We start from the raw sequence: 12,636 nt of genomic DNA, 5'->3' as shown, positions 1-12,636 counted from the left end.
TGTCTGTGTGTCTGTGAGAGAGAGAGAGAGAGACAAAAACAGGACTCAGATCCAGAATAAGAAGATACTCCCACAACTCCTACCCAATAAAAAATGAAAAAAAAAATTTTAACAACTATTTCACACGCAAAGATACATGACTGCTAATGAGCGGGTGAAAAAGTGTTCCACGTAGTATCATCAGGAAAATGTAGATCCAAGCACTGCACGCTCTCGAGAACGGCTGTAACCACAGCGACAGGCGCGCGCGCTGGGGGGGCGGAAGCTGGCGCAGCCGCAGCAGGGAGGCTCTGGCTGTTTCATGTACAGTTAACCCTGCACCCGACCTAAAAGCCCGCAATCCACTCCTGGGCATTTCACCCAAGAGAAAGGAAAACACGTGTCCACACACGCGTGCACACACAAACCTCGTAAAAAGTGTTCTTGGCAGCTTTATCCCTAACGGCCCCACATGGGAACACCCAGAGGCCCGCAGCAGGGGAAGGACAGCAAGGCGCAGCAGAAAAGGGAACCAACCTTCAAAACCACAAAGCCGCCCGTGAGAGGACCGGGGCGCGACGCCAGGCGTGCGGTCCTAGAAGAGGGGACTCGGAGCCAGTGGGTGCCTGGCCGAGAGAGCAGCTGGGGCCCAGAGGCTTTCTGGGGTGACAACGGTTCTCTCTCCACGGGGAGGGCGTGCGTCTGTCAAAGCACCTCGGCTCTTCACCGCCACAGGCGAATAACTCAATTCTAACTGATTTTAATTAAAAGGAAAAAGGCAGAGCACGTCACCGTGCAATTCCAGAGGAGGCGGCCGAACAGCTGACAGGCACTGAAATAGGCTCAAATTCACCCATCAGAGAAGCGCAAACCAGCAGAACCAGACACCACGTTTACCCACTAAAATGAGGAGGATGTGAGGAGACTGGAGTCCAGCAGGGCCTCCAAGGAGGCTGGTGACCGTCCCTCCCACAGCGCAGGGTCACAGACAGGGGCAGGGTGAGGTGGGGCATCGCTGGCGGGACAGCAAGCACCAGGCCAGGCGCTGCAGCAGCGGGGGGAAGCAAGTCAGGTGATCTTAACACGTCTTCTCACTCATCACCGCTGCTAAGAAGCAGACACTCCTATGGAGCAGAATTCCAGGAGCTCCACTTCACACACGTGATCGCTACCCACCTACAGGGAGATGCAGGTGGTGGGTGGGGTCCCCGGAGAGGAAGGGGAGCACCTCCCCCCAGGAAGATGCCCCCACCCCCAGGACCCTCTCCGGAAGACCTCCCCAAAGGGTCTGTCCCCAGGGCCACCTCCCCAGTGTCCCGCTTCAGGCACCCACGCACCAGCACGGACAAGGCCTGGCACCGCGGGCAACCAGCTGGCAGGGCAAAGCCAGCAGCAGCCTCTGGGCCTGGCCCCCACCCGGCCCCCCAGGGACACCGCACCAGCAGCTCCTTTTACCTTGATTTCCTCTGGACCCCTCTCCCTCCAGGACACACTAAGATGGACCCGCGCCTTCCCTCGGACCAGAGCCTCTCCTGGGCTCCCGGCCTGACGCCCCTATCACACCCCCGGGGGCCCTGGCAAGCTCCCGAAGGCCACGACCTCAGCACCGCCACCATCACAGTGCACATGAAGCACGCGGGACCGCTCCCCGCAAGCAGCCAGCACGCCTAAGTGCTGCGTGGGGAACCTTGCCGCTTTATGCTGGCTGCTCTCGCTCTGTGAAAGGCTGACCTTGAAGCCGCCGACAGCCAGCAGCTCAGGCAGGGGGTCAGCGGAGGGGGTGATCACTCAGGCACGAGGCGTGGCCACCATGTCCTGACGGTCACAACCAGCCGCCCAAGCCCAAGCCCCCGCTGCAACGCCCCTGGTTATCTGTGCTCTGCGGTGTCTGAAGAGGAAATGTCTACTTGGAACCCTCACTGGCAGAGAAGAGCCTCTGCGCTCAGGCTTCTGGGTCCAGGATCAGGTGCAAACAAACAAGGATGACAAGACCATGACAGCTGACAGAGAAGACACCCAGGATGATAAGCGAGCCGTGGGGCTCAGGGCTCAACTGTGCTTCATATGTGGAAAGAGGGGTCCACAGGGGCCACCGCAGCCTAGCGGTCCCTGACAGCCCACCCAAAGGCACCATGCTGCGGGTCCCTGCCGGGGAGGGCCCAATCCTCTCTTCCCACCACGCCAACCTCAGTGGTTTCTGAAACCGGCAGCCAAGAGTCCTGACTGTCACATCATCCCATGGCGGCCGCTCAGTCCACACCATGTGCCCCCCGCCCTCACCCAATCACAACACGCTGCTCCGGAAAGGAGGAGTCCCCGCGAGCCGTGGTGGCAGCAGGCGGAGCACCAGGACAGGACACAGGGTCCCAAGAGCTGGCGTGGGTGCGCCCTCATGCCTTCCCAGGCCAGCGGTGACCCCGAGGGGACACAGATTCTTGAGCAGGAACCCCATTAAGCTCACCCAAGACCACCGATACCATGCCCGGCACACACGTGTCCAAGCAAACAGGTGCGGACTGACAGATGTTCATGGAACCTCTGACCATACAGACTACATGACAGCCGTGCAGCCTTGCTTCTGTTTCCTGAGAGCTGCCCGTGCACCACGTCACCCGCCTCACAGGCGTGAGTCCACAGAGCGGAGCAGCCCTGCAGAGCAGGGCCGCCAGCGGGACCAAGCGCTCCTCAGCAGTAGCGATCCGTCCCCGTTCCCCTCTCTGGCAGAAGGAAGCCTGAGCATGCGGAACCCACACGAGAAAACCCACAGGACGCACCCCAGAGTCCGCCTGCACTGGGCACCTCTGACGTGGCAGGGACTCCCAGTAATTTGCTTTAAAAAAGTGAAAATTTAGAACAGATTGTGAAAAGATTAGAAAGCTATCTGTCTCCACAGCTCTACCCAACAGCCCACTTCAGGTTACAAGTGCAAATTCCTAAAAGCTATGAAAACCAATCTTTTTTCTCTACATCACTGGAGAGCAAAACCTGAGCTAGTAAACACTCATCTGGGGCGACACCTGACACAAACTGAGGCGAGGCTATGTGCGGACTTAACTATCCCGCAGTGAGGACGCTTACTCAGGAAATCACAGACATGTTACTGCATTCAATGACGCGACGCCCCTGACTCCATGGCAGCATCCCACGGCACACAGGATACCCCGTCTTCCTAAAACCTGAAGATTTCTGAAATCACTGACATAGGTGCCCAAGGCTTTTGGGTTTGGGACCTTCCCCATATTTATACGAGACAGCCTGAATTCCCACAGCCTATGTTCGAAGGTTGCTATTTTACGTGAACAACTTCATACAGGTTTCTTACTGCTCCAGTTCAGAAAGAGGCTTTGTGAGCTTCAACAGCTGTGAGCTGCCGGTTCAGCTTAAGGGGAGGAAACCTACAGCTCATCATCGCACTGCTGACCTTCAGCTCCCAACCTGCCCGGAGAACAGAGGGAAGAGGAGCCCCGCACAGCCACAGTGGCTGCTCCCATTTCCCTGTTCTTCATCCTGGGGGTTAAGCCACGGGCAAGAGCTTCCTTCTCTCCGTGACCCACTTCCCATCCCACCCCTCCTCCCCCTGGCCCTGCTGCAGCACCTAGGAGGGACGCGTTCTCCGCCTCCCAGCTGAGCTGAGCCCACCAGCTATCCACCCAGAGCGTTCTCTGCACTGCACTACCCTTGGGTCATCAGAGTCTTACTTGAATTTCCACAAAGCAGAAACGACATATGATGCATCCACTGTGAATTTCTTAAACAATCAAAATACTTACCTGGTATTTTCAGAATAAATTAATTGACCTGGGGGGACTCTCATCTACAGATACTGGCCCCTACCTCTGAAAGAAGAGCCTGAGGTTTTCTCACCAAATCACACCCAAAACCTCTTTGTTTCTGAGAGTGGAGAAAAAGTGTGTGATGACGCTAAGGCCAGAACATCACCTCGGGCCTTCAGCAATGAGAGCACCAGCGCAGTCAGCCAGTTTCCCACCTCAAACTGACCATACACGGCAGCAAGGGTGCTATCCCAGGGGATACAGTTCTGCTTCAGCACTGGCCCCAAAGCCACCTGTCTTTAGCTCGTAAGCGCCATGGCTAGGGAAAGCCTGCCACGCATGGCTAGGGAAAGCCTGCCACGCTGACCAAAGAGAAAAACCTGGACGAGGAAACAGGACCGCGCCAACACCGGCGATCAACCCTGGGTGAGAAGGGGAGAGGACGTTCAGGAAGCTAGAGACAGCAGGCGGAAACACAGCTGCGGGAAGACGGACCCGCCCAGCCTGCGAGGTTCCGTGCCGATCCCACCTGGCGGCCCAGCCCCGGGAACCTTCCGTGGGAGCTCAGCCAGAGGTCGCGGAGGGGGACGCTCAGGAGGAAAGGGGGGGAAGCCCGGCTGCCGGACACCGCTCCGTGGGTCCCAACACCCAAGGACGGCAGGGCTGCGGTCCCCCACGCCCGCGTTCCCGTCACCCCGGGAGGGCCAGCCCTCCGTGCCCGGCCCCTCTGCCGCCCTCCACGCGAGCGGAGGGCCTCGACGTGGACCCACGCCTCCGCGCGCCCGCCTCCAGGCGCGCGGGGCCCCCCGCTCCTCCCCGCCGCCCAGACTACCCGGCCCCGGCCTGAGCCCAGGCCGCCGACAAGGAAGCGCCCCAGCCCCGGCTGGCTCACCCCCGGCAGGCGCTTCCCGGCCGGCCCTGAGCCTCCCCCGGCCCGGCCCGGCCCGGCCCGGCCCGCGAGCCCGGCCCCGGCCTCACCTTCGGCCAGGACCCGCCGCACCCGCAGCCGCAGCTCGCCCATCTCCACCGTCTGCCCCACGAAGTCCGTCTGGTCGCGGCCGGCAGCGCCACCCAGGGAGCCCGGGCCCGCCAGGAAGTCGAGCGCCGACTGCAGCAGCGACATGGTGGCGGCCCCACGGCGGCGCCGGACCGAGCGCTCGGGGTCCAGCCGCGTCCGAGTCTGCTCGGCAACCGCCGGCCGCCAGCCGCGCCAACTTCCGCCCGACGCCGCGACGCAAGCGCGGGGGCGCGTCGCTGCCCGGAAGAGCGCCGGCGCCTCACTTCCGCCGCGCCGGCGGCCGCGCGCGCGCAGAGCGGGGTGCGGGCGCGCGGGCGCGGCGCCGCGGGCCACGGGCCGGGCCGGACGGGCGTTGCGGGCTGCGCTCGCGGAGGGCCGGCGGCGGCTCCCGCAGGTGCTCTGGCGCCCGGCCCGGCGCCCAACCGTCCCCACGTGGCCGTTTCCGCGGAGGCTGGCGCTCGGGGGCCCCCGGGGCGGGCCGCGCGGCGGGAGGAGCGGGCCGTCTGCGCGGAGCGCCGGGTGTCCCGCGGGGTCGTCTTCTTAGTGAGTTTCGTAGCTTCCGTAGCAAAGCGAGATCTGGCCGCGCCGGACCCAGAGCCCCGGGTGTCGCCCGTCGCCTGGGGCTGCCCCTCAGGTAAGGCCCTGCCCCTCGCCGGTCCCCTCGCGGCCGGCTGCTTCCTGCAGGTCGTGGCGGGAGCGTCCGTCCCCAGACGGAGAGCCGGAGCCGGAGGCCGCAGGCCGGGGTCCGGCCGCTGAGGGTCTCCCTGCGGACGGGCTCCCCGGTGGCGGAGCAGCTTCGCTCCCGCAGCGCCGTGCTGCCCGCCGCATCCTTTCACAGGCGCTCGCCCTGGAGAAGGCACAGAGCAGTGGGCTCACCCACGCCCGGCCTCGGTTGCAGAACGTGCTCCGCGGTGTCATCGCTTGGCCAGGTGGCCCGGGGCTTGTTGAGACGGCTAGAAGGCCACACAAGTCATGTGGCTTCTCCAGCCAGTGCCTTCCTCTGAGAAATGGAATGCAAGGACGGGGGGCCAGGAAAGACCCCAGGCTGTATTTGGATGTCCCTAGCACGTGGGTGGATATTGACATGAAGAGAGCACCAAGGGGACACCGTAGTTGGAGAGAGGGTACAGTCTTCAGAGGGGAGGAGGAGGCAGGAATGCAGCTAGGAGAGTGTTATGTCGCAGGGCCACAGAAAGATGTGTCCAGTGCCATTTAAAAGTGGGAAAAGGAGTAAAAGATGTATGTTGGATTTAGCAACAATGAAATCTTTGGTGACCTTGCCCAGAATAAGGTTGTTTCATTGCAAACGCTCTCTGACCCTAAGTGGAGAAAGAAAGAAATGAAGAAGGAGAGACTGTGAGGAGGTAACTCAGTAAGTTTAGCTGCAGAGAAGAAAGTGTGGAGCTGGAGTGGTGACGGGTGTTGAGAGGTTGCAGGGGTGGGAGGTTCCTGAGCAGCCTCCAGCCGGTGGTAGGGGCCACTCAGCGTCTGCTGGGAGGAAAGGGACGGGTGCAAAGTGGTCCCCTAGAAGGTAGGAGGGATTGACATCCAGAGCATAGGGAACTGTTCACTTTGGATGTAGAAAAAAATCACTTTTCATTGTAAAAGGGAGGAAGGTGGATTGCAGTTGCAGATAACTTTATGTGTTTATTGGAATAAAAGTGAAGGAATTCTCTGACTTCTCTTTTCACTGTGAATAAGAAAAAAAAAGTGTCTACTGAAAATGAGAAGGGAGATAAGAAAGCTAAGATTTAAGCAGTGTAGAAAATAAAATAGCTTTTGTGAAAAACCTAGTAAATAACTCACTAGAAAGCGTGATGTAGTCCAGGGCCCGTTTGAGTTTGGAGGCTGTGGATTTATACTGGTATGACCTACAGTCTGGTGGAGATTTCTAAATAGTGTAATTACTTTGGAGACAAGAGTCTCTTCAGACTTTGTATTTCATACTGATGGAGCACTTTCTATACTGACACTGCACCTGGTGCTGTCATAACACCGTCTTAATCCAGATCTGTGTCTCCAGAACACACCGCCCTCCTGAACTCTGCAACATCTGTTCTCCGGCATCTCGCCACATACAGGCACGGCTAACACGGAGTTGGTAGTCTTTGCCGCCAAGCCTGTCCCTCTGTGGCACAGCTCATAACAAACGCTGTAATCAGAAGCTCAGGTGCCCATTTTGTAGTGATGAAGGGTAGATTCATCAAAGGACATAACAACCCTAAACAGCTCTGCCCCTGTTAATAAAGCTTTAAGATACACGAAGCAAACACTGGTAGTACTGCAAGGAGAGATAGACAGACCCACAGTTGTAGTTGGAGATGTCAGTACTTCTTTCTCAGATAACGTAGAACAAATACCCAGAAAATGACTGAGGACCTGGTAGAGCTGAATGACACCGTCAGCCAACTTGCCTTCATGGACATTGGTAGAGTGCATGTAATCAAATGTGTAGACAGCATTCACCGAGAGGGGTCCTATTCTGGGCAGACATGTTCTCTGACCACAGTGGAATTAAGCTAGGTATCAATAGCTTACATCTGGAAAATCATCCAAATATTTGAAAACTATCTGGAAAATCATCCAAATATTTGAAAACTGACTCACTTTTAAATTACTCCTAGGTCAAAGGAGAAATCAAAAGGGAAATTAAAATTTTGAACTGAATGGAAATGAAAATGCAGCATTTCAAAATTTGTGACTAAACATTGTTAGAAGATAGGTCTCATATCATTCATCTTAATAAGCTAGAAAAATAAGAGCAAATGAAACTAAAGTACAGAAAGGGCAATAATAAATGTCAGAGCAGAAATCAATGAAGTAGAAGACAAAAACAATAGAGAAAATCAATGAACCGAAAAGCTGATTCTTTAAGAAGATAAATAGAGAAAATTTCTGGCCAGTTTGAACAAGGGAAAAGAAAACATTAATAACAACATCACAAATGAAGGTGATGGTGTCATTGCTAAAAGGGTGATCAGAGAACACGAACAACTTTATGCCAATAAATTGAACAGTTTGTACTAACGGAGCAAATTGCATGGAAAACAGTACCAAGACTCAGTCCAGAAGAAATAGATAACCTAAATGTCTGTAACTATCAAAGCATTGAATTTGTAGTTTAAAACTTTCCCTCAAAGAAAATTCCATACCTAGATGGCTTTACTGGGAATTCCTCCAAACTAAAGAAGAAATAGTACCCATTCTATATAGATTTTTTAAATTGAAAGAAAGGAATATTTCCCAGCTCATTTCATAAGGATAGCATTATTCTAATGCCAAAATTTGACACAGACATTACAAGAAAACTGCAGACTAATGTTCCTCATGACAGATACGAAAATTATTTTAAGACATTTTTTGACAAACTGAATCCAATACTAAATAAAAAGGATAATACAGCATGACCAAGTGAGGTTCCTCTCAGGAATGCAAAGTTGGCTTATTATTTGAAAATGGGTCAGTGTCATTTACAGTGTTACAGTGAGAAAGAAAACTAAGTGGTCATCTCAACAGATACAGAAAAGCATTCGACAGGAGGACTTCCCTGGTGGTCCAGTGGTTGACTCCACGCCATCACTCCGGGGGGCACGGGTTTGACCCCCAGTCAGGCAACTAAGATCCCACATGTCGCACGGCAGGGCCAAAAACTAAAAATGAAAAAAAAAAGAGAAAGCATTTGACAAAATCCAGCATTCCATTCCTAATTTAAAAAAGAAAGAGAACCTGTCAGCAAACTAGGAATAAAATGAAACTTCCTCAACATAATAAGGGCATCTGTGAAACACCTATCACTGACCCATGGAATGATGAAAGACTGTTTTTTTCCCTCCAAGATCGGGAACGAGTCTCTGGTCTGACCATTTCTATTCAACGTTGTACTAGAAATTCTAGCCGGTATAATGAAGCAAGAAAAGAATTAAAAGCTTCCAGGTTGAAAAGGAATAAGTAAGACAACAGAAGTTCCCATGATTCCCGGTCAGAGTTTCCCAGCCTTGGCACTGGTGACTCTGTGGACCAGGTGATTCCTTATTGGGGTGGAGAGGCGGAGTTTCCAGTCCCCTGCAGGACGTTTGACAGCACCCCTACCCCTGCCCCCTAGCTACCAGTAACACACACCGCTTGTCACAACCAAAAGTGTCTCCAGGCATTGCAGGTGTCCCTTGAGGGGCAAAATTGCCCTCAGTTGAGAATCACTGCTCTAGGTAAAAAATGTGGAAAGGACAGAAAGAGCTACTAGAACTAGTGACTTGAGCAAGGTTGCAGGAAACAAGGTTAATATGCAAAGAAAAAAGAAGATTGTTTCTAAATAACTAGCAACACATATTGGAAGTTGAAATTAGAAAAAAACTGTTTACCATAGCATCAAAAGATACTAAATCTTTGGGATAAATCTGAAATAGATGTGCAAGACATAACTGAAAACTAAAAAGCTTTCCTCAGAGAGACCAATGACCTTAGCAAGTGAAAAGATACATAGTATTGATTAACATAAAATTCAGTATTGTTAGGACGTCAAATTAATCTATAGAGTCAATGCCATCCCAGCAGACTTTTTTATTAATTGACACACTGATTTCAAAATGCATTTGGAACTGCAAAGGAGCTAGAAGAGCCAAAGCGAGTCTGAATAAGGGCGAGTTTGGATGACTTATACTATCTAACTTCAGTGCTTATTAGAAAGCCACAGCGATCCAGTGTGGCCTTGGTATAAAGATACATAAGTATAATTAGATGAGTGGAACAGAATAAAAAGTCCAGAAATTGGCCCGCAAGTATAAACGTGGTCAGTTGATTTTGAATAAGGAATAAAGGTAACTGGAGAAAGGATAGTCTTTGCAACAAATGATGTTGGAAAAATTGGAGATCCATATGTTTAAAAGAGAATGTTCACACGTACCTTGCGTCACATACAAAAACCAATAAAACTTCTAGAAAACAGCCTGAGAGTTGCCACTATGACACCAAAAACAACCTGTAAAAACAGGGGCTTCGCTGTGGCACAGCGGTTAAGAATCCGCCTGCCAGTGCAGGGGACACAGGTTCGAGCCCTGGTCCGGGAGCTGAGATCCCACATGCCACGTTAGCAGCTAAGCTCGTGTGCCACAACTACTGAGCCTGCGTGCTGCAACTGCTGAAGCCCATGCGCCTAGAGACCGTGTTCTGTGACAAGAGAAGCCACCACACCACAACCAAGAGTAGCTCCCGCTCTTCACAACCAGAGAGAGCCCATGTGCAGCAACACAGCGGCACAGCAGTGAGGACCCAAAGCAGCCAAAAAAAAAATAAATAAACAGGACTTCATCCAACTTAAGAACTTCAAAGTACATTGTTGCAGACACGCTTCAGTAGGTGAATGGATACGCTGTGGTGCATCTGTAAAATGGAGTATTATTCGTCATAAAAAGAAATGAGCTACATGCCACAAAAGGACACGGAGGACCTTAAAAGCATGTTATCAAGTGAAAGAACCCAGTCTGAGAACCACATACTGTTGGAGTCCAACTGCATGACATTCTGGAAAAGGCAAGACTGGAGACAGTTGAAAAGAACCATGGTTGCCAGGGGTTCCAGGGGGAGGGAGGGACGGATGGGGGAGTACAGGGGATTTCTAGGGCTGTGAAACCGTCCTGTACGATATTGTCATGGTGAATGCGGGTCGTGCGTCTGTCAGCACCCACAGAACTACAGCCCAAGGCCAGGCTGATGAAAGATGTTACTGGTAAGGGAAGCAGCGGGGGACGGGTGTGTGGGAGTTCTCTGTGCTTCCCCTTCCATTATCCTGTAGACCTAACGCTGCTGAAAAAGTGGTCTGTTGATTTGTGTGTGTGTGTTTACATGTTGAGAGAGTGAAAACACAGCCCAGACTGGGAGAAAAAATCTGATAGTCGACCTGTGTACGGAATAAAATATATATGTTTATACGTGTGTGTATGTGTATATGTGTGTATGTGTATGCACGTAAAGAAAAGCACATAATCGCTGCGTAGTCTTCCCAGTGGCTTCCTGGGGGAGCTTACGAGGCGCTTTGTGACTCAGTCCTGGCACCCCCCGGGTGTGCCCGCCAGCCCGAGCCTGTGCTGCAGCTTTATCCACTCCTTGCACTTTGAGGCACGCCGCGCTCTCCGTTAGACACGCGCACGCGCACACACGCACACACAGTCACTATTTGTCTTCCGATAATCTTCACAGCATTGTTTTGAGAATTAGGAGAGACAGGACATAGAAAGTACTTGGAACAGTGCTTGGTGCTGAATAAAGTTTGGATAAATGTCACGTATTGTTCTCATTGTCATTTTGTCACACACATATAAACATCTCCAGGCCGCACTCAGGCATCTCCCGTCCTGAGCTTTCCCAGGCCCGGTCCGCCCGGGACACCGCCGCCCCCACGGCACCCTGAGGCCTCCCCAGCACCATGCGTGGTGCCGTCCTCTCTGTTCCACGAGTTGTCAGCTTCTCATTATCAGAATTTTTAAATTCTTCAGCCTCTTCCATTTTAGAAAAAACCATTTCTCAACTCCGCACTCCTCTGCTTTCAATCTCGTGTACTTTCCTTCATCACCATGAGTCTTAAAACGTGTGTGATGAAGGTTACGTGTAGCTGACATGTTTTTGAACACTTATATGCTAGGTATTGGTTTTAACCATGGTAAAATGCACACAACAAAATGTACCACCTGAACCCTTTCTGAGTGTAGAGTGCAGTGGCATCACATGCATTCACAGTGCTGTACGGCCACCACCACCATCCATCCGCAGAGCTCTCCGTCTTGTGAAGCTGAAACTCTGTTCCTGTTAAGCAGTAACTCACTCCCACCTCTCCCCCCAGCCCCTACCAACCATCCTTCTACTTTCGGTCTTTTTTTTTTTAACCTGTTTACTTATTTATTGGCTGCGTTGGGTCTTCGTTGCTGTGTGCGTGCTTTGTCTAGTGGCGAGCAGACTTCTCATTGAGGTGGCTTCTCTCGTTGTGAGCATGGGCACAAGGGCTTCAGTAGTTGTGGCACGTGGGCTCAGTAGTTGTGACTCGGGCCCTAGAGCACAGGCTCAGTAGTTGGGGCACACAGGCTTAGTTGCTCCATGGCACGTGGGATCTTCCTGGACCAGGGCTCAAAACCGTGTCCCCTGCGTTGGCAGGCAGATTCTTAACCACTGCGCCACCAGGGTAGTCCCTGTCTTTAAGAATTTGACTCCTCTAGGGACCTTGTCTAAGTGGGATCATACACTTTTTGTCCTCTTGTGACTGGCTTATTTCACTTAGCCTGGTGTCCTCAAGGTTCATCCATGTGGTGGCGTGTGAGAGTTTTTTTTCCTTTTTAAGCCTGGACGCTATTCCACTGTAGATGTAGACGCCATGTTGTGTTTAGATGTCCGCGCGTAGGTGGACTCTCGGGTTGCTTCCACCTCTTGGCCGTTGTGAGCCATGCTGCTGTGATCGTTGGTGTGCAAATCCCTCTGCGAGCTTCTGCTTTCCATTCCTTTGAGCATACACCCAGACGTGGAATTGCTGCATCCTATGTTAATTCTGTTTCGTTGTTTGAGGACCCTCCATCCTGTCTTCCGCAGCAGCCACAGCATTCACCTTCCTGCCAGCTGTGCACAGAGGCTCCGTTTCCTCCACGTGCTCACCAGCAGCTGCTGTTGTCCGTTGTTTGTTTGCAGCCTTGCTGGAGGGTGCCTGTCTTGTGGTTTTGTTGTGCCTTTCCCTAATGCAACCCAACGATGCTGAACATCTTTTCATGTGCTTATCAGCTACTAGGATATCTTCTTTGGAGAGATGTCTTTTCACATCCTTTGCCCAGTTTTTGAGTTGGGTTGTCTTTTTGCTGTTGAGTTGTAAGAGTTCTATATATATTTTGGATG

General features: G+C 52.7%; 2 protein-coding genes across 4 annotated transcripts in view; one reads left to right on the top strand and one right to left on the bottom strand.

The window, feature by feature from the left end:
• The window catches only part of GAK (cyclin G associated kinase), a 48,886-nt gene extending 43,914 nt beyond the window's left edge, over positions 1-4,972 (bottom strand). For both annotated transcript variants that reach the window (XM_057705321.1, XM_057705322.1), the window contains exon 1: positions 4,731-4,972. In XM_057705321.1, the coding sequence (XP_057561304.1) occupies positions 4,731-4,875 (145 nt within the window). In that variant the 5' untranslated portion in view covers positions 4,876-4,972. The remainder of the gene's footprint in view (positions 1-4,730) is intronic.
• Positions 4,973-5,071: 99 nt separating this feature from the next.
• The window catches only part of TMEM175 (transmembrane protein 175), a 21,405-nt gene continuing 13,840 nt past the window's right edge, over positions 5,072-12,636 (top strand). The window contains exon 1 of one of the 2 annotated variants that reach the window (XM_057704889.1): positions 5,072-5,404. The gene's annotated coding sequence lies outside the window, so the exon portion shown is untranslated. The remainder of the gene's footprint in view (positions 5,405-12,636) is intronic. The other variant, XM_057704890.1, reaches the window with a different exon arrangement.

Source organism: Hippopotamus amphibius, chromosome 13 (assembly GCF_030028045.1).
Source record: "Hippopotamus amphibius kiboko isolate mHipAmp2 chromosome 13, mHipAmp2.hap2, whole genome shotgun sequence".
In the NCBI taxonomy this organism is placed as follows: domain Eukaryota; kingdom Metazoa; phylum Chordata; class Mammalia; order Artiodactyla; family Hippopotamidae; genus Hippopotamus; species Hippopotamus amphibius.
Note: the sequence above shows the minus strand (reverse complement) of the source record. Positions and strands in the feature narration are given on the sequence as shown.